The sequence below is a fragment of the Lepidochelys kempii genome, chromosome 6 (genome assembly GCF_965140285.1).
Source record: "Lepidochelys kempii isolate rLepKem1 chromosome 6, rLepKem1.hap1, whole genome shotgun sequence".
Taxonomy (NCBI): Eukaryota; Metazoa; Chordata; order Testudines; family Cheloniidae; genus Lepidochelys; species Lepidochelys kempii.
In genome coordinates, this window is record NC_136385.1 from 5460429 (window position 1) to 5485278 (window position 24850).

General features: G+C 56.5%; 2 protein-coding genes across 4 annotated transcripts in view; one reads left to right on the plus strand and one right to left on the minus strand.

The window, feature by feature from the left end:
* The window catches only part of LOC140912355 (integrin alpha-D), a 33193-nt gene extending 18822 nt beyond the window's left edge, over positions 1–14371 (plus strand). For 2 of the 3 annotated variants that reach the window (XM_073346614.2, XM_073346616.2), the window contains exons 8-30: positions 115–268; positions 1074–1224; positions 1600–1673; positions 2019–2148; positions 2304–2452; positions 3353–3493; positions 3795–4001; positions 5788–5918; positions 6184–6341; positions 6477–6631; positions 6797–6928; positions 9065–9138; positions 9485–9626; positions 9757–9870; positions 9986–10065; positions 11835–11918; positions 12084–12162; positions 12405–12512; positions 12747–12830; positions 13007–13120; positions 13335–13427; positions 13605–13715; positions 13883–14371. In XM_073346614.2, coding sequence (XP_073202715.2) covers positions 115–268; positions 1074–1224; positions 1600–1673; positions 2019–2148; positions 2304–2452; positions 3353–3493; positions 3795–4001; positions 5788–5918; positions 6184–6341; positions 6477–6631; positions 6797–6928; positions 9065–9138; positions 9485–9626; positions 9757–9870; positions 9986–10065; positions 11835–11918; positions 12084–12162; positions 12405–12512; positions 12747–12830; positions 13007–13120; positions 13335–13427; positions 13605–13715; positions 13883–14002 — 2785 coding nt within the window. In that variant the 3' untranslated portion in view covers positions 14003–14371. The remainder of the gene's footprint in view (positions 1–114; positions 269–1073; positions 1225–1599; positions 1674–2018; positions 2149–2303; positions 2453–3352; positions 3494–3794; positions 4002–5787; positions 5919–6183; positions 6342–6476; positions 6632–6796; positions 6929–9064; positions 9139–9484; positions 9627–9756; positions 9871–9985; positions 10066–11834; positions 11919–12083; positions 12163–12404; positions 12513–12746; positions 12831–13006; positions 13121–13334; positions 13428–13604; positions 13716–13882) is intronic. The other variant, XM_073346615.2, reaches the window with a different exon arrangement.
* A 3536-nt stretch (positions 14372–17907) lies between these two features.
* Positions 17908–22606, minus strand: LOC140913757 (cytochrome c oxidase subunit 6A, mitochondrial). Its single transcript, XM_073350557.2, has 3 exons — positions 22313–22606; positions 20276–20418; positions 17908–18067 (listed from the first exon to the last, which is right to left on the minus strand). Exons 1-3 carry the CDS (start codon positions 22551–22553, stop codon positions 17972–17974), a joined length of 480 nt encoding a protein of 159 aa, XP_073206658.1. The 5' UTR covers positions 22554–22606; the 3' UTR covers positions 17908–17971.
* Between the last annotated feature and the right edge of the window lie 2244 nt (positions 22607–24850).

Genomic DNA, 24850 nt, shown 5'->3' on the forward strand with positions numbered 1-24850 from the left:
CTGACCTCCTTTGTGAAGGACTTTGAGATCTGCAATGCCAAAGCAGTGGACGAGCGCTACGTGTTATTACATATCAATAATCCTCCCAGGCGTTCCCCACCCCCCCTTTTCCAGGCGGGAGCTGTTCACCTCTGGGAGAGGCGCTCGGGATGAGGCCACCAAGATTCTCATTGTGATCACAGATGGGCAGAAATACAAAGACCCGCTTTCTTATTCAGATGCCATCCCCGAGGCTGAGAGAGCTGGGATCATCCGCTACGCCATCGGGGTGAGCCGTGGCTGTGTGGAGAACTAGTAGGGATCTGAGCCCATGTCCAGGGACATGGTGGTGGTGTGGGAGGCAGGGGCAGTGGGCAGTACAATCAAGCATGGGAGAGCACCGGCACAGAGGCCGGGGAGGCAAACGGAAGCCAGGTTGTAACTGAGCCAGGGTATGGTGCTATAGCAGAGCTGGAGTTTCACTTGCCAGACCAAGCGGCAGCCGATTGTATCTCGTTAAAGGCTGTTCCCTGTGTCCACTATTGGTCAGGTTGCGAAACGTTGCCTAGTCAAAGGTGGGATATTCTCACTGCCCTCCAATCCACATGCCCACTCCAATGGTCTTGAAGTTTCGTGTGCTTCCAGGGGATGCAGGGTAGTGTTAGTGATCCACATGTGGGGTGACTTGACCCAAGGGTTGCTGGGACACATTCTCCCACAGATCCCGGATTTGACAAAATCACCCTGTTCTCAATACTGTTATTTCATTTTCTGCACACACTTGGGGCTCAAACAATGGCTCTGGTCCTCCCCAAGCTGACCTGTCACTCAACCCTTATGTCAGCTAGTGCACGGCATCTACTATCCCATTGGGGAAGAAGTATTGGACCAATGATTGGCCTTAGAGTGTGGATTGTCACAGCACAGCTCCAGTGCACCCCATGCCCACGCCCCGGAGCGGCACATGGTGCTGGCTGACCGTGTCTCTCGAGGCCCCAGCAGGGCTTGGGGCGGGAGGGTATTCGCCCAGGCTCTTGGCCTGTGACTGATGCCGATGCCCTGGTCTCCCCTGCACTCTGCTCCATCCCTTGAAGGTCGGCGAGGCCTTCTCCAGGGCTGCTGCCCAATGGGAGCTCCAGGAGATCGCCTCTGAGCCCACTGACGAGCATGTCTTCCGGGTGGACAATTTTGACGCCCTCCAGGGCATCCAGAATCAGCTGCAGGAGAAGATCTTTGCCATCGAAGGTACCAGAGATGGGGGAGGGGCCGCACTGGTCTGGGGCACTAGAAGTGGGTTTTCAGGACAGGAAATGGGACAGGGAGCTGCTGGGAATCCAGAGCTCAAATAGGCCCCAAATATCCTCTCTTTTCCCATCCAACATATATCTACTGATTTATCTCCAGAAATGCCCCTGATGCCTTTCTCATCCGGGGGCCCCCGGACAGGAGACTGGCTGGTGCAAGGGGTTGAGGAATGGGACATGGGTCCTTTTCTCAAGGGGGTGCTGGGTCCAATCCAGCCTCGAGGTGGGGAGAAGGGCTGGCTCAGGAAATGGGACATCGGGCCTTTATCATCTATGATGGTCTTTCCTATATCTGTCTGTCTGTCTCTACCCCCAGGCACCCAGTCCCAGAGCGGCAGCTCCTTCCAGCTGGAGATGTCCCAGGAAGGATTCAGCTCCTTGCTGTCCCCTGTGAGTGACGCCTGGCCCCGGGGTGTGTCCCACGCTGACATGCCCTGGGGCCCTGATGGATCTTCCAGCCTAAGTAGCGTCAGGCTGGGTTAGTCCCTGAAAGGCAGATGGCCCTTTATTAGCCCAGAGAGCTGGAGGAGCAGCGTGGGCGGTGCTTTTCCCACGGTGCCTGAGAGTGGCGCTGTCCTGCCAGCCGGGGCCTCAGTCGGGGGCGCTGTCTCCCCTGGCAGTCCCCAGTGCCATGCTAAGCCACACTGTTTTGCAGATGGTGAGGAGGTCTCCTAAATATTCCCTGTCCTGTCCGTTCCCTGTAATCAGTCCCCTTTGCCGTGCCTGTCGGTTTAGGACGGGCCTGTGCTGGGAGCGGTGGGAGCCTATGACTGGTCCGGCGGGATATTCCTGTACGGGAGCAGCGGGCAGCCGAGCTTCATCAACGTATCCAGAACCTCCACTGACATGAATGATGCTTACCTCGGTAAGAACAAACCCACCGAGCTTCCCTTACCTATTTAAACAGCCCCCGCGCCCCACCCCAGAGGTGGCTGCATCTCAGTTCTGAGAAAGTTCTGTGCAGCACTGTTGTAGGGCTGTTTCCCATCTCACCTCCCCACGTCCCTCTCTTCCTTTGAGGTTATTCGTCTCAGATCATCACAGCCAATGGGCAGAGCAGCTACATGGTCGGGGCCCCTCGCTATCAACACGCCGGCAAAGTCGTCCTGTTCAGCCGGGATACCAATGGTGGGGAATGGACACCCAGATGGGAGCTGCAGGGGGAGCAGGTGTGGGGAGCATTACAGACAATGTGGACCATGTGTGGGTGTGGTTGTGGGGGACTCGTGCAGGACTGGAGGAAGCCTGTAAGGTTTTGACACCATGTGTTTGGCTTCACCTTCAGGAACGATTCAATCAGAAAGACTCAGGCAGGGGATAAATTTGACTGGTTTAGAGAACTGCACCACAGCTGACAGTCAGCATCTCTCCAGTATCCCACTGCTCTTACATTCAGTTACGGTTTGTCTCCACTGAAAACCCTGAGGCAGTGAGGATGCTACCTACACCAACAGGAGTGCTTCTCCCATTGGCATAGGTAACCCACCTCTGTCTAGCACTGACTACACTGGGGGTTAGGTAGTTTTAATTACGTTGTTCAGGGGGGTGGATTTTCACACCCCCGAGAAACGTAGCTATAATGTTTAGTGTAGACCAGGCCTTAGACAGAACACATAAGACTACTATGAAGAGACTCAGACAGGGTTAAAACATGGCTGATCACATGCACGGTGTCTGAAAAGGATTGTTTGCCCCTCAACTAACGCCACACGTTTCTCGAAGGTCTAACTGCCGGTACATTCCAGCTGAACAGAATTTATAACAGTGACTTAGTCAGAGTGGCTCAGTGAATCAAGGCTACCTGTGCAAGCATGGCCTCGAAAACGAAATGCATCACAACGAGCATTCAGCAGCTTTGAAAGAGGCTGCCGACCTCGGCCTGTGCGTCCACTTAGAAAGAAAACTGACGGCGGGAGCAGCACCTGCTGGGTGTAAAGGGTGGGTGAGGGTGAGGATGGAAGGAACATGGGGATTGAATCCTGCTCCCAGCAGGGTGGGGAGTGAGGGACCCAGTGGGAGAAGAAGGAGGAAGTGACTAAAATGGAGGAGTGACTTCTCTGTCCCTCCAGGTCGGCTCGTATTTCGGGGGTACGCTGTGTGCTGTGGACCTAAACAGAGATGGGAACACGGACCTGGTTCTGATCGGAGCCCCCACGTACTATACACCTCTGAATGGAGGGCGCGTCTATATCTGCTCGTTTAGCCAGCAGGTAGGAGAGACAAGCGGGGCCACGGGAAAGATGGATAGCCTGGGAGTCACGTTTTACCTGGGCTGCTGTGGGGCTGGGATATTTTGAAAATAAACACCGTGATACCTGAGACTGTGCTCCAGGGAGCAGGGTGGGGGGCTCAGTAGAGGGTGCGCTCACCTAGCAGTGCATGCTGTCCCCAGTTCAGCACTAGAGGATGCTCTGTTGCTGGGAGAGGCATGGGGAGGCTCAGTAGGGGACACCGACCCTCACAGTGAATGCTGATCCATTTTCCATGTGCTTCTTTGGATCTCGCCTGCAGGGGGTGACGCTGAGGTGTAGGAGAACACTGCAGGGGCAGACGGGGCAGGCGTTCGGGCGCTTCGGGGCCAGCATGTCGGAAATCGGGGACATCAGCGGGGACGGATGGAGAGATGTGGCCATTGGGGCTCCCACGGAGAATGACAATCGCGGGGCCTTGTACATTTTCCATGGGGAAAAGAGAGGCCTCAGTCCCCAGTACAGACAGGTGAGCCCAGCCCCTGTGAGGTGGGGTCAACACACAGTCCTGAAGGGTTGTTACAGGGGCCCCAGGGGCCCCTTGTGGCCATTAGCCCCTTTCCCACCTCTCACCCTCCGCTGCCCCCTAGCGCCCATTATACAGTACAGCTGCCCTTGCTGTGGGAATGTTCCTATGCTCATAAGTTTAGGGCAGAACTGAATTGCAGAGTTAATTTTTCCTAAAAAAATTAAATTGTATTACCAGTTGTGTTGAATAAATCTGAAAAAACTTTCATAGAATCATAGAATATCAGAGTTGGAAGGGACCTCAGGAGATCATCAAGTCCACCCCCCTGCTCAAAGCAGAACCAATCCCCAACTAAATCATCCCAGCCAGGGCTTTGTCAAGCCTGACCTTAAAAACTTCTAAGGAAGGAGATTCCACCACCTCCCTAGGTAACGCATTCCAGTGTTTCACCACCCTCCTAGTGAAAACGTTTTTCCTAATATCCAACCTAAACCTCCCCCACTGCAACTTGAGACCATTACTCCTTGTCCTGTCATCTGCTATCACTGAGAATAGTCTAGATCCATCCTCCTTGGATCCACCTTTCTGGTAGTTGAAAGCAGCTATCAAATCCCCCTTCATTCTTCTCTTCTGCAGACTAAACAATCCCAGTTCCCTCAGCCTCTCCTCATAAGTCGTGTGTTCCAGTCCCCTAATCATTTTTGTTGCCCTTCGCTGGACTCTTTCCAATTTTTCCACATCCTTCTTGTAGTGTGGGGCCCAAAACTGGACACAGTACTCCAGATGAGGCCTCACCAATGTTGAATAGAGGGGAACGATCACGTCCCTCGATCTGCTTTGTCTGAGCAGAGCAGTAACAGTGGCTAAAAGACTAGTCATACACAAATGGCAATCCGAAAAGCGACCAACAATTAAAAGTTGGATCATAGATCTTGTAAGCTTGGCCACCCTGGAAAGAATTATCTATGTAATAGCAATATCCAAGAAAACTTCTCCGAGATATGGGATGCTTTCCTCTGAATGATCCTATTAAAACCATTCTTCCCCCGCCCCTTCCTCCCCAGTTCCATCTCTTTCCATGTCCATCCCCCCTCCTCTGAATTTTGCTTGTTTTGAATTATTCTTTAATCTTATATTAACAATTTTTCTTTAACCAGCTGCATTTTATAAGCCAAATTTGTTTGTTTCTAAATTATGTATTGCAAGAAATTGATTAATAGTTTAACCAGTAATAAAATATATAGTTATATGTTAAAAGTATAGCTGATGATAGACGTCAAATGGTTAATATATTGAGACATTTATGTATTATGAATAATTTGTGTATATTTCAGTTAGTATTTCTATATATATATTTAAAAAATCAATACAAAATTAATAGAAAAAATACAGAACAGCCGCCCCTTCCCCATCCCTCACCCTCTGCTGCCCCCTAGTGCCCATTATACAGTACAGCCGCCCCTTTCCCACCTTTCACCCTCCGCTGCCCCCCAGTGCCCATTATACAGAACAGCCGCCCCTTTCCCATCCCTCACCCTCTGCTGCCCCCTAGTGCCCATTGTACAGAACAGCCGCCCCTTTCCCATCCCTCACCCTCCGCTGCCCCCTAGTGCCCATTATACAGAACAGCCGCCCCTTTCCCATCCCTCACCCTCCGCTGCCCCCTAGTGCCCATTATACAGAACAGCCGCCCCTTTCCCATCCCTCACCCTCTGCTGCCCCCTAGTGCCCATTGTACAGAACAGCCGCCCCTTTCCTACCCCTTACTGCTCTCTCTGCCCCACAGCGCATCGAGGGGTCGCTGTTTCCCAGCAGGCTGCACTACTTTGGCCAGGCCGTCAGTGGCGGGACAGACCTGACGGGGGACGGACTGCCAGACATCGCGGTGGGGGCACAAGGGCAGGTCCTGCTGCTGAGGTGAGTTACTCTGTGTCGTTGCGCTGCTCCACATGGCAGTCACAGACAGCACCAGTGCATGTGTGTGTGACTGCTGCCCCCTGCTGGAGAATGGCACAATGACAGCTCTGCTGCTCCCTTCTCTGCCCCCCAGCATCTCCTCTAGCAGAGCTGCATGTCCATATCCCATCTCCCTGGGGTGCTGGGTGGGAGGCTCAGGGGAGGGAAGGGGCCTGGCCCCTTTGCAGGGAGCAGCTGGGTGACGGTTCTATTCCTCCCATGGCAGGTCTCGGCCAGTGCTCAGAGTCGGGGTCTCCATCAGTTTCCAGCCCCCCAGGATTCCAACCTCAGTCTTCCACTGCCAGGGGCAGGAGCAGCTCAACACGGAGGCCAGCAGGGCAAATATCTGCTTCACCGTCACTAAGGGCACCATGGACAGCCTAGGTCTGACCAAACCCCTCCCCCCTAAGACAGCCAGTCTCCTGGGGCTGGATCGGAGGGAAAGGCCCCCATGTCCCATTTCCCCTTGATGGTCCCGCTCTCAGTCTCTCTCTGTCCGTCGTTTCCCCTCCCCTGTAGGCAACAGGATCTCCAGCACCATCCAGTACAGCCTGGCCCTGGACCCCGGGCGGACAAAGATCCGAGCCACCTTCGTCTCCAATGGCCCCGTCCTGAGCGGGGAGCTGCAGCTCGGCATCGAGACGAGATGTGAGACATACCAGATAACATTACCTGTGAGTGTGGGGGGTCCTAACCCCTTCCCCTCCTACTGTGTCTGCCTCTCCCACTCTGCCCCTCGCTCCCAAATCACCCAGAGAACAAACCTCTCTCCGGGTCCCACCCAGCACCCAGCCTCCCATTACCCTTCAGGGGCCCGTCATGTCTCTCTGTCTCCCCAGCTCTGCCCAGAGGACACCCTGACCCCCATCACCCTGCGCCTCAACTACACCCTGACGGGGGAGCCCATTGCCGTTGTCCATCGCCTCAGACCCATCCTGAGCGAGGACTCCACCGTGATGACTTCAGGTGTGGTAAGGCTGCCAGAGCCGGGCAATGGTGTTTGTGACAGCGTCAACGTTGGTTGTAGTGGATCTGGGTGTGGTTGCAGTGCTGGAGAAGCCTGAATGGATGTTCTGTGGTGATGGGTAAAATTGTGATGTGGGTGACAGCATTGGGTGAGGTTGCATTGGTTGTGTTATTGGTGATGTTGTTGGTTAGGACTGCAGTGGTTTCGGTGACAGTGTTCGCTGAGGTTGAAGTAGCTGTGTTTGTGAGGGGTTGGTTCAGATTGTAGTGATCTCGGTGACAGTATGGTTTGAGTTTGTAGTCATTATGGTATGGGTGATGTTGGCTCAGACTGTAATGGTCTTGGTGGCAGTATTAGTTCAGGTTGTTGTGGCTTTGTTGCTTGTAGGGGTGCAGATTGTGTTGAGATTGTACCGGTGACAGTGTTGGCTAAGGTCGTAATGGTTGTGTTGTTAGTTACGGTGTTGGTACAGAAGATACTGATGGGTGGCGGTGGTTATAGTGGTGTTGGCGACAGTGTAGTTTGTGGTTGCTGTGGGTGAGTGGTTGGTGACTGTTGTTTCAGACTCTATTGACTCTCTATTATGGTCGAGATTGTAATTGTATTAGTTACCGGGTTAGTTGTAGTTGCAGTGGCTGTGTTGGTAACTGTTGTTTCAGACTCTATTGGTAGCGGTGGTTGGTGAGATTGTAATGGTGTTGGTTACACTGTTGGCTGAGGTTGTAGTGGTTATGTCATCGTGACAGTGTTGGTTGACACTGTATGGGAGGTGTCAAGGCTGATTCCCCACTCTGGCACTTTGAGTGCAGAAGGTGGGGGCCCGCAAGGATTCTAAAAATGGATACTGGCCACTCCAGGCTGGTATTAAACTCCAAGGTTACTGCTTCTCTCTGACCTTGGCTGGGTAGAGGCTGCCCCCACCCAAGTGCAGAACCCCTTTGAGAGCCCAGGAAGGTGCACTTGGGAAATTCCTCCTTGTGGGGTACCCTCAAGCCCTTTCACCCCATCTCCGGGGAAGCGCTGAGAAAGAAAAAAAGGAAATCAGCTGTTGCCACCGGCTAATTAAACATCTGCACTAACCTCTTAAGATACAAAATTCCAATTCTGCTCTTAAAAAAGGTAAATTTTATTAATAAAAAAAAGAAAGAAAACACATCTGGGAACTCAGGTGACTGCAAGTTTTTACAAGAGCAATTACAAGAATTAAGCATCAAGAATCGCTTCCTTGAGGTTCAGCTTAAAAGTTACCAGCAAAACAAAAGCACCTGGGGTTAGCACAGAGGAATCCACAAGCCATAAAGAAATAAAAGGGATCAATCTGATCGCGTCTTCCTAGACATTCCTGATCCACTTACATATCTGGGGTTTTAAATGAGTAGTTTCTAGGTATGATACTGATGGTTTTTAATACCTGGCCTAAGCTATTCACAGCTTGACTGCTGTCCTGTCTGCCTCTCCCTGGGAGAACAACAACAGACAGACCAAAGGGGAGTCATTTCCATTTTAAAAAGTTCGAGCCTTCCCATTGGCTCTTTTGGCCAGGTGGCCACTCACTTCCTTTTCCCTATGCATAACAGTGAGACTTTCTAACCCTTTACAGGCAGAGCAATTAGAGAACAGCTACTAAGAGGGAGTTTATCGCCACTGGCTGGCTGGGTGTCCATAAAAGGGAGCTGCCCCCCACCCCCCCCTTTCCTTTATCACAGGCGGTGGTGGTGGAAGTGACAGTGGAGACTGTAGTGGGGGGTACGCTGGCAGAGGTTGTTGCCTCTATAATGCTGGCGGTGGCGTTAGTTCAGACTGTGATGATGCTGATGCCGGTTGCAGTTGAGACTGTGGGGCACCTGTTGACGGTGCTGGTGACGCTGTCCGTTCCGACTGTTTGGGTGCTGGTGACGCTGTCTGTTCCGACTGTTCGGGTGCTGGTGGTGGGTTGGGAATGCGAAGGTGCAGGTAACAGTGTAGGGGGGCAAATGCAGCCGTTGCGTTCTTCGTGAGGTTGTTTCAGACTGTATTGCGGGCGGTGGTGACGACTGAGATTATCTGATGGGTGACGACGCTGGCTGAGTTTTGCTCCTGTCCCCTCCTAACCACCCTGACCCCTGCTCCCTTCCCCGCCTCCCCTGGGATCTCGCCCTAGCTCCCGTTTGAGAAGGACTGTGGCACTGACAGCATCTGCACTGATGAGCTACAAATTTCCTTCAGTTTCTCTGGGTAAGTCCTCCCCCTGCCTCCCCCCTCCTCCCCCCAGATAACTTCCACAGTGGGACCCGTCCGGCTCAATCAGGCCTCAGATCTGCAACACCCAGTGGGGGATCTCCCCATATTTCCTCGTGGCATCTCACTGGGCACCGATATAGGAAGCTGGCAGCCCTTTTATAAGAAGCTCGCACCACTGCCCCAGCGCGGCATTAGGGGCTGCATGGGGTTCCCATCTGGGCACTGTTATAGGGCGCTCACAGCACTGGTTTCCCCTGCTGGGCACTGTCTTGAGGAAGCTTGCAGTGATGCTGGGGCACTGCCCTCCCTGAGGAAGCTCACCCCTTTCTCTCCCCCTTAGCTTGAGCACCCTGGTGGTGGGGGTCACCCCCGAACTCAGCACCACCGTCTCCATCCAGAACCGCGGGGAGAATTCCTACAGCACCACAGTGCGGTTCTTCTACCCGGCCGCGCTGTCCTACCGCCGGGTCCTGCTGCTCCAGGTACCATCCAAACCCTCCAAGCACTGCCGACAAGGAGGGCAGGACACAGGGGATGGTGCAGAGGGCGGGCATGGGCTCAGCAGGGGGTGCTGTGGGCCCTGTCTTTCACTGGATGGTTTCCTGTGCTCAGTCTAACAGGAGGGCCATGGTCATTAAGTGCAGCTCGGCCGTGGGCTCCGAGGAGCAGACTCAGAGGAACAGCACCTGCCACATCAACCACCCCATCTTCTGGAGTGGGGCCAAGGTAGGATTGCCCACCCCCCTCAGCCCAGTAGCCTGTCACTGCCCATCCCCTGCTTTCTCTGCCAGTTTGCCAGGCCCTGAGCCTGGCTCTCTCTCACCCCACATGTGTTTTCCAGGCCATTTTCATCGCCACCTTTGACGTCTCCCCCAAAGCCGATCTGGGGGACAGTCTGCAGATCACAGCCAAAACCAGCAGGTGAGGGGGGCATGCAGGCCACAGAGGGCAGTGTGGGAGGCAGTGCAGAGGGCTAGGTGTGTAGGGCAGTGCAGTGGGGTGTGGTGCCTGGTTCAGTCTATTGATGTGTAGGGGAGGGCAATGGTATGTGGTGCCTGGTGCAGACTGCAGGTTAGTGCAGTGATGCATGGTCCAGTGAAATGCAGTCAGGTATAGGGCAGTGCTGTGTGCTGCAGTGCAATACAGTGATACATGCGCATTGCAGTGATGGATGGTGCGACGGCAGTTCCACAATGCCTGTGCAGTGAAATGCAATGGTGTGGGGGGCAGTGCCGTGCAGGGCAGTGATGCCAGTCACAGTGCCATTGAATGGAGGGCACAGCCGCTCAATGGCATAGGAGGCAGTGCAGCACGGTGATGCGTGGCACTGCTGAGTGGCAGAAGCCATAAAGCCAGGCAGAGCAGTGTGATGCAGCCCAATGCATGAGGCACCGTGCGGGCTGATGATGCCGGCTAGTACACTGCCCCACGGCAGACAGCCAGGGTGCAGTGGTGCAGGGCAGTGACGCATGCTGAGAGGCATTGTGCAATGCTGTACGCTCAGGGAAAGGCTGGGTGGCACAGTACAATTACCAGTACTTCAGGGTGGTGCAGTGATCTATACTCAAAGCAGTGGAGTATGTTGCAGTACAGTGATGGAAACTGCAGGGTGATGCAGTGCTGTATAATCCACAGCACTGGCATATGGTGCAGTGCAGCGCAGTGGATTATGGTGCAGCTCACTGACGTAGACTGCAAGGTGGTGCAGTGGGGTATAAACCAGAGCAGTGGCATTTGGTGCACTGCAGCAGAGTATGGTGCAGGGCAGCGGCATATGGCGCAGTGCTGCAACCTAGGCTGCACTGTGGTGCAGTGATGCATAACCCAGACCAGTGGAGTATGGTGCAGTGCAGTGATGTATGCGGGAGGTCAGGGCAATGGTGTATGGCAGTGGTTCTCAAACTAGGGCCGCCGCTTGTTCAGGGAAAGCCCCGGCGGGTCGGGCCGGTTTGTTTACTTGCCGTGTCTGCAGGTTCAGCCGATCACGGCTCCCAGTGACCGCAGTTCGCCGCTCCAGGCCAATGGGGGCTGCGGGAAGCGGCACGGGCCGAGGGATGTGCTGGGTGCCCTTCCTGCAGCCCCCATTGGCCTGGAGCGGTGAACCGCGGCCAGTGGGCAGGGCTACCCAGAAGGAGGGGCAAGTGGGGCAATTCGGCGGGTCCTTCGGTGCCGCCGAACACACGGGGAGTGAAGGACCCGCCGGCGCTTCTTCCGCTCCGGGTCTTCGGCAGCAAGGGGTCCTTCCGCTCCATGTCTTCGGCGAAGTGCCCGGAAGACCCGGAGCGGAAGGGCCCCCGCCGCCGAAGACCCCAGCCCCCCTGAATCCTCTGGGCGGCCCTGCCGGTGGGAGCCGCGATCGGCTGAACCTGCGGACGCGGCGGGTAAACAAACGGGCCCGGCCCGCCAGGGGCTTTCCCTGGATAAGCGGCGGCCCTGGTTTGAGAACCACTGGTGTCTGGTGCAGTGCAATGGAATATGGCGTTCTGCAGTGACATATATTGCAGTGCAGGACAGTGGTGTGTAACCCAGAGTTGTGATGTATGGCGCGATACAGTGACTTAGGGTGCAGGGCACGGGTAGTTCGTGCAGGGCAGTATTGTGCAGGGCAGTGAACTCTGGTGCATTCTCCCTGCAAAGTTACTTGGCTGTTTCTCTTCACATCTCTCCCCTTTTCCCTCCCCTCCCCCCAGTGACAATGGCGGCCCCATCACCGAGCGCATGATTCACCGGGCGGAGCTGCCGGTCAAGTACGGCATCTTCCTCATCCTCACCAGGTTGGTCCGTGTGGAGACAGAGGGGACAGGTTGGAGAGCACCCCCTACTGAGCCCCCTGCTCCCTGCAGCACAGCGCCCCCTTCTGGACATGACACCCCCCTGTCACTCTTCATTACTCTCACCCACTCCTATCCCTCGTCCCTTCTGTCCTTTTCCTCCCCCAGCCTCGAGGAGTCCACCAAGTACGTCAACTTCTCCGCCGAGGAGGCAGGGACAAGTGTGCAAGTGACACATGGGTACGAGGTGAGGCCGGCGGCACAGAGCGCGAGGGGGGAGACGGGGCAAGAGGGAGGGAGTGGAAGCGATTTAATGGGATCTAGTGGGTTAGAGCATGGAGGGGTGGGGGTGGGCAGGGAGCCAGGACTCCTGGGTTCTATCCCCAGCTCTGGCAGGGGAGTGGGGTCTGAGGGTCAGAGCGGGGGCTGGGGATCAGAGCTCCTGGGTTCTCTTCCTGCAGTGCCCTGTAGCGAGTCTGTTTCTTTCAGGTCAAGAACCTGCGGCAGCGAAGCGTCCCCATCTCGGTCACGTTCCAGTTCCCCGTGGAGCTGAGCGGGGTCCGGGTGTGGGACGCCTCTGAGGTCGTCCCCTCCAAGGTACCTGCCTCTCCCTGCCCTTGTGTGTGTGAGATGGGCCCAGTGACGCCGGCTCGGCCCTACAGCGCCCCCTGCTGGGACAGGCTGCTTACGGGGGAAACACACCCTGTCCCCACCCCCTAAACCAGCCAGTCCCCTGTCCTAGGGCCGGATTAGAGCCAGTGCCCCATAGAGGGGAAAGGCCCTGGGTCCCCTTCCCGCCCCCGTTAACACCGTGTCTCTCTCCCTCCCCAGCCCCAGCTGGCTCAGTGCACCAGTGAGGCTGAAACGCCCGGTTCGAAGGACTTTGTGAAGCAGATGAGCGAGCGCCCCCTGCTGGTGAGTACAGGCTGGCACGGATCCCAGCAGCCCCTTCCCCTCCGCACTAACACAGACAGCGAGTGGGGGGCTGAGCTGGGGGAGGGACCCCTGCTATAAACAGACCCAGACCCTCATGGCCATGCTGAGCCCCTGCATGCCCCCTGCCTCACCCGGCGATATCCTTCTGCACCCAGGACTGCTCTGTGGCCACCTGTAAGAAGATCCGGTGCAGAATCGCCTCCCTGGAAATGCAGCAGCCGCTGGAGTTTATGATCAAAGGGAACGTCAGCTTCCAGTGGGTCTCCCAGGTACGAGAGCTGCCTCTGCCTCCTGGCCCCAGGCAAGAGATCCCCCCATGTGAACAGCCCCTGAGCCCCTCCCCAGAGGTGGCTGCATCTCAGTGCTGGGCAAGGGATTGCTCCTATGTGAATGGCCTGTAAATTGCTCTGGGTCCCTCTGGGGTGATGCTCCGGGCTGGTTTGTGTCATTTCTGGTCAGGGACGGTGAATTTCTCTGTTCCAGACTCAGCAGCAGAAAGTGAGTCTGGTGAGCGAGGCCCGGATTGAATACGAGGAGAAGAAATACACCCAGAAGGAGGGATTCGTCCAGCGCCAGGTACCAGAGTGACTGTGCCCAGGATAGAGAGAGCATTGGGTAGTGGTTAGAGCTGGGAGCCAGGACTCCTGAGTCCTGTCCCTGCTCTGGGAGGAAGTGGGGTCTGGGGATTTAGAGCAGGGGCGGGTGATGGTGCCCCGACTCCTGGGTCCCCATCTCACAGCTCCTCTCCTCCAGGTGCAGACGTTGGTGGAGTGCTCCGAGGTCTATAACTACCTGCCCATCATCATGGGCAGCAGCGTGGGGGGCCTGGTCCTGCTGGCTCTCATCACCGCAGCCCTCTACAAGGTGAGTGGGGCAGGGCTTGGACCCCTCCCCCACCACCCTGGGGTCGGGGCCTGTGGCTCTCCCAGCTGGGTGGGGGCAGGGAGAGGGTCCCACACCCCATCCCCCTGACCCACAACGTGAGTCTGTCCGTCTGCTTCTCACTATCTCTCCCCTCTGTCTCCTACCAGCTCAACTTCTTCAAGCGCCAGTACAAGAAGATGATGGAGGATGCGAGGGATGGTGCTGGGGCCAGGCTGGACCAGAGCAACTCTGCCAATGTCTGCCTCAGCCCCAACCTCCCCAAATAATAGCCCCCCCCGCCCTGCCCCGCCCCAGAATGCTCTGCTTCTGCCTTCCCGCACATCCGCCCCCCATGGACTGCTCTGGATCTGCATTCTGATGACCTACTTGCACTCAGAACATAGCCCTATAACAACCATGTGGGGCTGGGAGTCTGGACTCATGAATTCTCTCCCCAGCTCTGGGAGGGGAGTGGGGTCTAGTGGTGAGAACGGGCAGGGGAAGCTGGGAGACAGGACTCCTAGGTTCTATCCCTAGCAGATGAGAGGTCTCTGGTATGCGAGATCAGAATAATAGGGGACGTGAACCCTCTTGCAAAGCGATGGATGCTAAGGAGCTCAGTGTGTTCAGTTTATTAAACGAAGATTGAGGTGTGATTGCCGTGTATTATTGTGACCAAGCGGGAATTTTTCATAATATTTTGGATGACTATTGTGTGTGCCTCAGTTTCACCTATGTGGCGCACGGTTAACTAGGTGTGGGGGGGAACGGTTTTTACTCTTTGCAGAGACTCTTTGCAGGTGTGACTGATAGGTGACCTGGCCCCCTTGCCCATGTGGAGCCTGAGAAGGCAATGGTCACTCCAATTGCCCGAATATTTCATACCTAGCAACTAACGACCAGGGATGGCCAAACCCTCCGCAGGAAGCCAGCCGGGTGTGACCAGCTGGAGGACAAAGAGCTAGGGAGGGGCCAGGTGAGGTTGTTAAGTGTGGGCTGCTGGAGGAAGAAGGAGACGCTTCTGGCTTGGGACAAAAGAGGGTTCAGAGGGCGAGTCTGGACCGACCCAGATGGACCGTGCTGTAACTTTCTGCTCTCTGTGCTAACCACGGGGTTTCTATGCTGTTTTCCAGACATCTAAGAACCCGCCTGCTTTTACAGTGCTGGCTGAAAGTCACTGCGGATGCTGAAGGTGGGGAGGCCTTGCTCCCTTTGGGGGTACAAGTCTCCCTCCGGTGTCCAGCTCAGGCCAACTCGCTCCAGAGAGCTCACGGTTTGAAGCAGGGCTGCTGCAGGCTCCAAAGTTTGGTCCCCGGAGGCGGGGAAGCCAACGGGCTCACCCCAGTGAGAGAGCGTGACCCGAAGGCTGACGCACTAAGGGGCTCCTCCCAGGGACTGTTCCAGAGCCGTGTGAGAGCACCGAGTCGTGTGGGTCTGTGACAATTATTCTCTCCCCAGGGAGACAGGTTCAGGTACCACAGGGCTCTTTACTCTCGCAGAGAAATGCAGAACAAGAACGGACGGCTGGAAGCTGAAGCCTGGCAAGCGCCTACCAGAAATAAGGCCCCCCCTTTTCACAGTGAGGGTGATTAACCCTTCGGACAAATTGCCAAAAGAAGCGATAGATTCTCCGTCTCTCACTGGTTTCAAATCCAGACTGGAGCGTGCTTTAGCCAAATGCTTTGATCCATACAGGGGGGCCGGGTGAAATCCTCCAGCCTGTTCTCTACAGCAGGTCAGACTAGAGCCCGTTGTCCAGCCGGAACAGCTACGAAGCGATGAAAACAATTCTCTGCAGAAATTTACCCCCGGGGTGGCTGATCCCCAAAGTGTCCACCGCAGGGTTCTCGCGCCTTCCTGAGGGCGGGCAGTGTCAGAGGCAGGGTGGGCCGCTAGGTCTGATCCAGCAAGACAGGGAGGTTCGGCTTGATGGGGCAGGGGCCAGGGGTCTGAGAGCAGAGGGAGGAGGCTGTGGATTTCCGAGGTTCTTTCCCTGTTTGGAACTTCCCTACGCGCTGGAGAATTAGAGGGTTAAAACCAATGAGCTCTGAGCCTGGCTATTTTCCAGAGCGGTTTGGTAAGGGGGCTGTCACAGCACAGGGGCTTTCCTGTCCCAGTGGCCTGCACACCTGGGTCCCCCGGCCCCATGTCTGTAAGCCCCGGGGATCACTGGCCGGCCGTGAGCAGGGTGCCCGGCACAGGGGAGAAGCAGCCAGATGCGGCCCCCGGGAGGGAGAGAAACAGGAAATCGGTGCCAAGAGGAAGCGGCCGCAGGGACTTGTAACCCTCAGGCTTGGAGGCCAGAAGGGACCATCATGATCATCTAGTCTGGCCTCCTGCACATTGCAGGCCACAGGACCTTGCTCGCTCCTGCACTAGACCCAGAACCTCTGGCTGAGTCACCGAAGCCCTCAAATCGTCAAGTGACAGAGAATCCCCCTTTTGCACCCGTTTAAACCTGCAAGTGCTCCGTGCCCCACGCTGCGGAAGAAGACGATGAGGGGATCGGAGCTGACCCAAATCTGGGATAGGAGAAACCCTCCGCCGCCCCCAAGCCAGCGCTGAGGCGACAATGGGGGCTGTGTGTCTGTGCAGCGGAGCCCTGTGGGGGGCTGAGGAAACAGAAGTTATGGGGGGCTGGGGCCAGAATTAATTGCTCAGCAGAGGGGTGGGCGGACGTGGGGATGACTGCTCCTGTAGCAGGATCCAAAATCAGGATGCCCAGCTCTGGGAGGGGAGTGGGGTCTAGTGGGTTAGAGCAGGGGGGTGGATAGGGCTGGGCGTCAGGACTCCTGGGTTCCATGCACAGCTCTGGGAGGGGAATGGAGTCTAGTGGGTTAGAGCAGGGGGGTGGATAGGGCTGGGCGTCAGGACTCCATGCCCAGCCCTGACATTATCTTGTCACGTGACCTTGTCCACATTCTCTCTTCCAGTCTCTGTGCCTCCATTTCTGTCTGTGGAGTAACAAGCCCTCCCTCGCTGCAAGACACCTCTCTTAGCTCACTGGGGACACAGCACAGACCCCAAATCTTAACTGCCTCTTGCCTTGACAGCTCCACTTTGGACACTGTTTTTTTCAGTCGCTGCTGTAAAGTGATCTGAGCCCTGTTCCGTTTGTACCTGGCTTCTTCACTCTCATTTTAGTCTTATTAAAATGGGTTTTTTTTTTTTTAAAAAGAATCACCGGAACGCCGGCACGGGGATCAGAAATGGGGGGTTAACCCTTTCTATTGGATATTCGATCTTTGTGCTCAGAGCTGTGCGGTGAATCTGAAAGTCCGGCAGGATGATAATTCCTCCTAGTAGGGGAATGAAGGATTAAGTCCCCCCTGCTCTTCTGTGCTGGGAGCAAAAGCTGTAACAGCACAAGGAGTTTCCTGTTCCCACCCCTCCCCTCGGCCCCTTTCCGGGATCAGAGCCAGAACCACACCTGGGACCCCCCCGCCCACCTCCTAACCAGCTCTAGGGTAGCATGGGAGGGAGGATCTGTGCAGCTGGGCTCAGCAGGGTACCCCTAACTCAGCCGGAACCTCCCCCACTTTCCACCTGATGTGGCCATGAGCTGGTTGAGGGAATAAATTGAGCTACCGGCTGTTTACACAGGGATACTTCCAAGGGCACTTAGATACAGCCACCCCTGGGGTGGGGCAGGGGGAGTCTTTATGCAGGGATTCCTTGCCCGGCACAGAGATGCAGCCGTATCTGGGGTAGGGCAAACTGGTGTCTAACAGCAACACTGCAAAAGAGTTGAGGACAGCAAGTGAAGAGGAGCTCTGCATGCAATTGAAACCGTAGTGGGGGATTTCAGGAGACAGAATGGGATTGCTGGAGCTGGGATTTGGCCATCCGTCCCCTCCTAAGCCCACAGCAGCCAGACAGGTTCCCAGGCTGTTGGCCGGTCCCACCCCAGGCTCTTGGTTCATAGCGGGCGCCCGGACCCCGCTCGCCATGGGGACTCTCTAGTGCCCAGCTGGGGGGAATCAGGGTCGCCCCCTGGAGGATAAACCTGTTTTCCCTCCCAGCCTCTGCCCCTGGCGCCCCCATCTCAGGGGTAGCAATCAGGGTGGCAAAGTACAGTCACATGCATGTCCCAGCCTTGGGGGCACAGAGGGGATCCCGGATCCAGGGTTTCCCGCTCCGTGTCCCTTTCCAAGCTGTTGAATGGGCCAGACTGTAAATAAATCCACTGGGAGACAGATCCACTCAGGTTTATTGTCACTAGGCCCGGGGCCTCTTGGTCAGGGAGGGAGGGTGGCTCAGTGATGACCCCTTGCTTCTTCGTAGCCTGTGGGCAGGGGGTTGGTGTGGGGGTTGTGGAAGAGGCTGTGGTTCCCGTCAGCCCAGGGGAACGCCTGCAAAGAAAAAGAGGGGGGCAGGAGAGGGGGTGTCTCTTTGCACCTTGGCTTTCTCAGGGCTGGCTGCCCTGAGGCCAGAAAACTCACTGCATCTCTGAGCTAGGGATCCTTTCATTGCTGTGGCTCAAACCCACAGGCCCAGCTAGCCTGGTATCCAGCCCCCTCCCTGACAGCTAGGGTTGCCAACTGTCTAATCACACAAACCCAAACACCCTTGCTCTGGCCCCTGGCCCATCCCTTCTCTGAGGTCCCGCCCCGTTCACTCCATCCCCCCTCCCTCCATCGCTCGCTCTCCCCCACCCTCACTCACTTTCACCAGGTTGGGGCAGGGGGTTAGGGTGCGGGAGGGGGTGCGGGCTCTGGGTTGGGGCCGAGGAATTCGCAATGTGGGAGGGGGCTCCGGGCTGAGCCTGGGACAGGGGGTTCGTGGGCAGGAGAGGGTGCGGGGTGCAAGCTCTGTGACATTATCTGATTACAGTATGACCATGTAGAGTATTGTTGCAACCACTGTTATAGATTTGCAGCAAACCTCGTACACAGGTTGTCGAGTGAGGCATCTATGAAAAGGTTATGTTTTGCTGGTTATGATTATGCTATCTGTATGCACATACCATTTTTGTATGTGACGTTATAAGTATCAGAATATCCACCAGCTTTATGGGGATTGTCTGCCCCATTCTTTGCAATTCCCCCTAACTGAGTGACCATAGCTATCCCCACTGGGACGCTGGTCACAGCCATGTAAGATAACTGCAAAAATGTGATAATTTGCCATAGATGATCATCTTGTTGATATGTTTGTATCACCCTTGTACTATACGTTATAGATCTGTATATACAGTAACTCCTCACTTAACGGCGTCCCAGTTAACGTTGTTTCATTGTTACGTTGCTGATCAATTAGGAAACATGCTCGTTTAAAGTTGCACAATGCTCCCTTATAAGGTTGTTTGGCAGCCGCTTGCTTTGTCCACGGCTTGCAGGAAGAGCAGGCTGTTGGAGCGAGCTGGTGGACCGGCAGCCCCCCTAGCCATGGACCGGCAGCCCCCCTAGCCATGGGCGGCGCGTTCTATGGGCCCGCGGTACCTGGGCACCAGGAATATTCCTGGGAGGGGCCCGGCTCCCGCAATGTTTGAGGCCGGGTCTCTCCCTCGGCCCCGTCTTCTGCCCCCGGGCGATTTAAAACGGCCCGGGACCCCCACCCACAACCAGCAGCGCGGTGCAGCTGAGCGGCTTCCTGCCTGCTCGCTCCATGTGGCTGCCGGCCCTTCCCTGCGGCCCTGGGGCGGGGGGTCTGTGTCTACCCACGCTGCTCCTGCCCCAAGCACCCCTGGAGCCAATAGGAAGCTGTGGGGGGCAGTGCCTGGGGTTAGCAGTGCACAGAGGCCCCCTGGCCCGCCCTGCCTAGGAGCCCCAGATAAGTGCCACCCCCCCGCCCCCTCCCAGAGCCTGCACCCCCACCAATGGGAGCTGGGGAGTTGGTGTCGAGGCAGCGGCAGTGCACGAAGACCCCCTGCTCCCCCCTGCCGCAGACGCAGGGACGTGCCAGCCGCTTCCAGGAGTGGCACAGGGCCATGGCAGGCAGGGAGCCTGCCTCAGCCCCACTGCGCTGCCAGACTTTTAGCAGCCTAAAATCTCCTGGTTTGGCTTGAGTAGCCTCCGGGAGATAGAGCTGGATTCCGGGAGACTCCCAGCCAAACCGGGAGGGTTGGCAACCCTTCTGACAGCCCAGCTCAGACCCACAGGCCCATCTAGCCCGGTATCCTGCCCCCTCCCTGACAGCCCAGATCAGCTTCATGGGCCCATCTAGCCCGGTATCCTGCCCCCTCCCTGACAGCCCAGATCAGCTTCATGGGCCCATCTAGCCCGGTATCCTGCCCCCTCCCTGACAGCCCAAATCAGCCTCACAGGCCCATCTAGCCCGGTATCCTGCCCCCTCCCTGACAGCCCAGATCAGCTTCATGGGCCCATCTAGCCCGGTATCCTGCCCCCTCCCTGACAGCCCAAATCAGCCTCACAGGCCCATCTAGCCCGGTATCCCGCCCCCTCCCTGACAGCCCAGATCAGCCTCACAGGCCCATCTAGCCCGGTATCCCGCCCCCTCCCTGACAGCCCAGATCAGCTTCATGGGCCTATCTAGCCCCCGCCCCCCTGTGTCCTGCCCCAGATCCGCCCCATGGGCCCGTGTAACCCAGTTCCTTGTACCTTGGTGCGAATACGCAGGTGATGGTAGGCAACGAACTCTTCAGGCTCGTGGGGGTGATTCTCCATCTGCAGCCAGGCGTTCAGCATGCAGATAGCCACGCCGGGCAGCGCCACCGTAAATGACAGGATCTTCCATGTCCTGGCTGCAGAGACAGTCACTGCACAGTGCATGACCCCTACACTGCCCTGGGGACAGAGTCCCCGACTGAGCCCCCATCCCACTCCCTGCAGCACAGCGCCCCCTAATGCTAAATTGGGGTCAGCACTGACTGAGGGCAGACTGCCCCCTAATGAGCCTCCCCCCATAGCACAGCGCCCCCTAGTGCTGCGTTGGGGACATCACTGACAGAGGGGAGAGAGTCCCCTATTGACCCCCTGTCCTGCTCCTTGCAGCACAGTGCCCCCCGGTGCTGCACTGGGGCCAGCACTGACAGAGGGGAGAGTCCCCCCCATTTCTCCCCCCCCATAGCACAGCACCCCCTCGTGCTGCACTGGGGCCACCACTGACAGAGGGGAGAGTCCCCCCCATTTCTCCCCCCCCCATAGCACAGCACCCCCTCGTGCTGCACTGGGGCCACCACTGACAGAGGGGAGAGTCCCCCCCATTTCTCCCCCCCCATAGCACAGCACCCCCTTGTGCTGCACTGGGGCCACCACTGACAGAGGGGAGCGCGCCCCCTACTGAGCCCCCCCGCCCCCCTCCGATAGCACAGCACCCCCTCGCACTGCATTGGGGCCGGCATTGACAGAGGGGAGAATGCCCCCTACTGAGACCCCCATCACCCCCCATAGCACAGCACCCCCTCGCGCTGCATTGGGGCCGGCATGGACAGAGGGGAGAGTGCCCCCTACTGAGACCCCCATCACCCCCCATAGCACAGCACCCCCTCGCGCTGCATTGGGGCCGGCATGGACAGAGGGGAGAATGCCCCCTACTGAGCCCCCCATCTCCCCCCATAGCACAGCACCCCCTCGCGCTGCATTGGGGCCGGCATGGACAGAGGGGAGAGCGCCCCCTACTGAGACCCTGCCATGCTCCCCTGTGGCCTCCTGGCCGTTCCCAAAGGGAAGCAGCAGAGGTCAATTTCAAAGTCACGCTCCGGTGGCAGCCTCCCCCTCCTCCTGGTGGGTAAATATAGCCCCGGCCTGACGCTCTGGCATCGCTCCAGGGCCCAGTCCAACGGCAGCGCCCGCCCCCCTGTCAGGGGAATAAATAACGCTGCTCGGCTGCCTCCCAGCCGTAGGAAGTGGGGGCCCGTTTCCCCAGTGAGTTAGGGTGGCCTGCTGGTGCTGAGAGACGGGGTTTGGAGCCCGCTGCTAAGGCACCCAATGCTTCACCATGGGGAGACATTCCCCTGTGGGACATTCCCGCCTGGTCCACATTGCTCTGAAGCTGGCTGGGTTGTGGGGCCCCTGCCGGATTTGGCTGCACAGGGATTACATGGGAGTGTGGGGGGGGGGGGGGGGGAGGGGGGGCGGTAAAGCTAGAGGGAGGCTAGCTTGCAGTTATACTCCTATGCAGTATTTGGCAGCTGCCCTCTGCTGCTTGACCCCACTAAACCCTTTGCCCTGGCTGTTTCTGGGACCGGATCAGCATCAACCGAGGGGGCTAATGATCTCCCACTCCTAGAGCAGGGCAGCCCTGGGGCGAGGTTCCCCCTGCTTGCATACCCTGACACAGACACAGCCCCTTTCCACACACCACCCCATCCCCAGGGAGAAGGGAGCTCTGCTGCCCTGGACTATCCAGCCCTCGGTCTCTCAGTTGTGACTGCCAGCCAAGTGGCTCGATAGTGGTAGTGGGGGGGCTGCAATTTGTGCGCTGGGACTGAGACCCAACAAACTTATTTCACAAGGCCACTGAACGAGCGTCAGGTCGACTCAAGATGTTGGACAGGATCAGAGCCAGCACCTCCTGTTAGGGAAAGGCTCCATGTCTCATCCCCCCGTCCCCAGCCAGACCCCTGGGGCTGGATCAGAATGAGCACCGAGGAAGGAAAGGCCCCATAGCCCACTCCACCCTCACTCCTCTCTCACCTCCTGTCCCGTCCCCGTGGTGACCCCTGGCACTGGCCGACGCCGTGGCTAAACTTCGCCCCTTGGCCACCAGTGGGGTCAATCTCTGCCACAGGCTCATGTTCGGAGGAAGCAGGGGAGGGAAAACCAGCCAGCAAAGTCTAAAACGAACACTCAGCAGTGACCTCCTTCCCTTCTCCTTCTGCTCTCCTCTGCTGGCTGGTCCGGGGCTTCCCAAAGCTCTCCCGCCCCTGCCCCCCATCCCCAGAGCTCATCTGACCCAGCGTGGCCAATGAGGCAGAGGCCAGCCGGATAAACATGCCCGGCTGGGTCTCCGTCCAAAATACTCTTCTCCCATCACGTGCCCGGGACAAGGTCTCTCTGAGCCTGGCATGGTGCCCAGCAGCCCTCTTGGGTTCCTAGGGGTTGTAGGGGAGAGAGAGAGAGAGATCCTGGAGCACTGGACCTGGTGCCATATCTAAGGCCTGAATCATGTATTTAACGTAGAGGCTTATAAATTTATTATATAGTATAGGAATTTGGTAGGGTTGCTGTTAGTGTTTTAGGTATTAGCCATTTACATAAATATATTTCCAGGCTCGAACAGATACACCCCAATCTCCTACAAGCTAAGACGGCGTGATGAAATAACGATTAGGGATACAGTGCACACCTTGCATAAGAATCACATCTGTCCTGCATGATTTGATTCTTAAAAGCAGTTGATTCTTACAAGCAGGGAACTAGGAGTGATGTCCCAGTGGTTTTGATCACCGTATCCGGTTGATTCTTATAAATGGAGTGCCCTGTATCAGGAACAAGGGGAAGTAACAAACAGATGTCAATATGTGGAGTGGGGTGTAAGTCGTGTATTCCAGTTGTTTGTCTCCCTGTATAAATGTCAGGGTACTTCGCCTTAACCCTTTGCGCGGGCTAGGCAACAGCAAAAACTCCCGCTGCTCCTAGGCACTCATGCGCCAGGGTACCTGTGACCACAGACGCTGGGACGGTGCCTAGGGGACAAGAAACCTGGCCGACTGCCTTTGTCACCGAACCGTGCGCGTGGGCTTTCTTTATGAGGAACATCGAGGTCTGCTGCATGAGCAGGCTGCCTGATCGGCTGCTCCAAGGTCAGAAGCTCTGAGTAACCGAAATAGCGTTATTATGGCAACAATTTTCCAGCCTTCAGCAACTTGACAACACTGGTTGTACTATCCACATCTGCTGTACCAGCTATCGGCCCAGGGCGGAGGGATAGCTCAGTGGTTTGAGCATTGGCCTGCTAAACCCAGGGTTGTGAGTTCAATCCGTAAGGGGGTCATTTAGGGATCTGGGGCAAAAATTGGGGATTGGTCAGGGGGTGGGACTAGATGACCTCCTGAGGTCCCTTCCAACCCTGATATTCTATGATTCATGTAAAGAACACACACACACAAGCCAGCTGGGAACAGGGGCTATACTTAGGAGAGATTGAAGGAAGATCAATGGTAATAGAGGGTTGGCTGTCCTAGGGTTGTGAATGGAACCCAGGAGTCCTGATGCCCGGCCCACACCAGGGCTTCCCAAACATTTCCCTGCGGCCTGCCCCTGCAGTGGGAATAGGCACTGCAGCCCACTATTCACACCCCTTGAGGGAAACCACAGCTTGGCTGGATGTAATAATTAAAATGAATAACACTGTCAATAGACAATGCGCACATTTCGTTCTCATTTTAAAGTCAACGCTTGTCATGCTAGAAATCCCTAGCGGCCGGCACTCAGGATCGGTGAAACCCAGCCATGTCACCCAAACCACACCTTACAACAAACGCTGAGAGCAAAAGGTGGCGTTCAAGCAGGGAAAACACAGGTTTGTGTAAAACTGAACAATAAGCAACACAACTGTATTAACAAACTTGTTAAAAAAACACATGGTGTTACTAGATGAGTTTAAAACAAAATAGTTGTCCAACTTTGAACGCTATATTGTGCCCCTTGTCTCGCAGCATCCGGCTGTCCAGGCTTTCAGGGGAATAGCCGCTCCAATGATCCAGCAGGCTCTTGGCCTGATGCTGCCCCCAGAGCGCCTGCAGCAGCCGAGAGAAATGGCCAAATCCCAGCTCCCGTGACCCCGTTCTGCCTTCAACATCCCCCACTGTAAATGGATACAAAAAACTCCTTCCTTTTTGTCCTGAGCTCTGGTGGCACCAGCTTGCCCTACCCGAGAGGTGGCTACATCTAAGCGCTGGATGATGGATCCCTATGTAAACATCCGCCGCGCCCCACCCCAGAGGTGGCTGCATCCCTGTTTTAGAGCTTGCAGCTCCATGTGTTCAGCCAGCCAGGTAAGGGCAGCGTACGGAGGAAAGGGGGATACGCTGGCTGGGTTCGGGGGAGGTCCTTGCTGGACCCACCTGCACAATCTCCCCCCCAATACTGGCTTGGTTGGGGGGTCCCCACTGGGATCAGCTGCCTCTCCATTCCCAGCTATGGCTCGGGCTGCAATATTTATTCTCTGCAGGTGCCAGGGGCACCCTGCAGATCCAGCCCCTTGGGCACTAGGTGCCACCAGCGTCCCCC

What these genes read in the sequence shown, in the direction of transcription:
- LOC140913757 (XM_073350557.2), bottom strand. Translation starts at nt 22,553, where the DNA reads ATGGGGGGCAGGGGCGGGAGAGCTTTGGGAAGCCCCGGACCAGCCAGC. An exon ending in CCACGGGGACGGGACAGGAG is followed by an intron (nt 20,419 to 22,312) that starts GTGAGAGAGGAG and finishes CTGTCTCTGCAG; the next exon opens with CCAGGACATGGAAGATCCTG. An exon ending in ACCTGCGTATTCGCACCAAG is followed by an intron (nt 18,068 to 20,275) that starts GTACAAGGAACT and finishes TTTTCTTTGCAG; the next exon opens with GCGTTCCCCTGGGCTGACGG.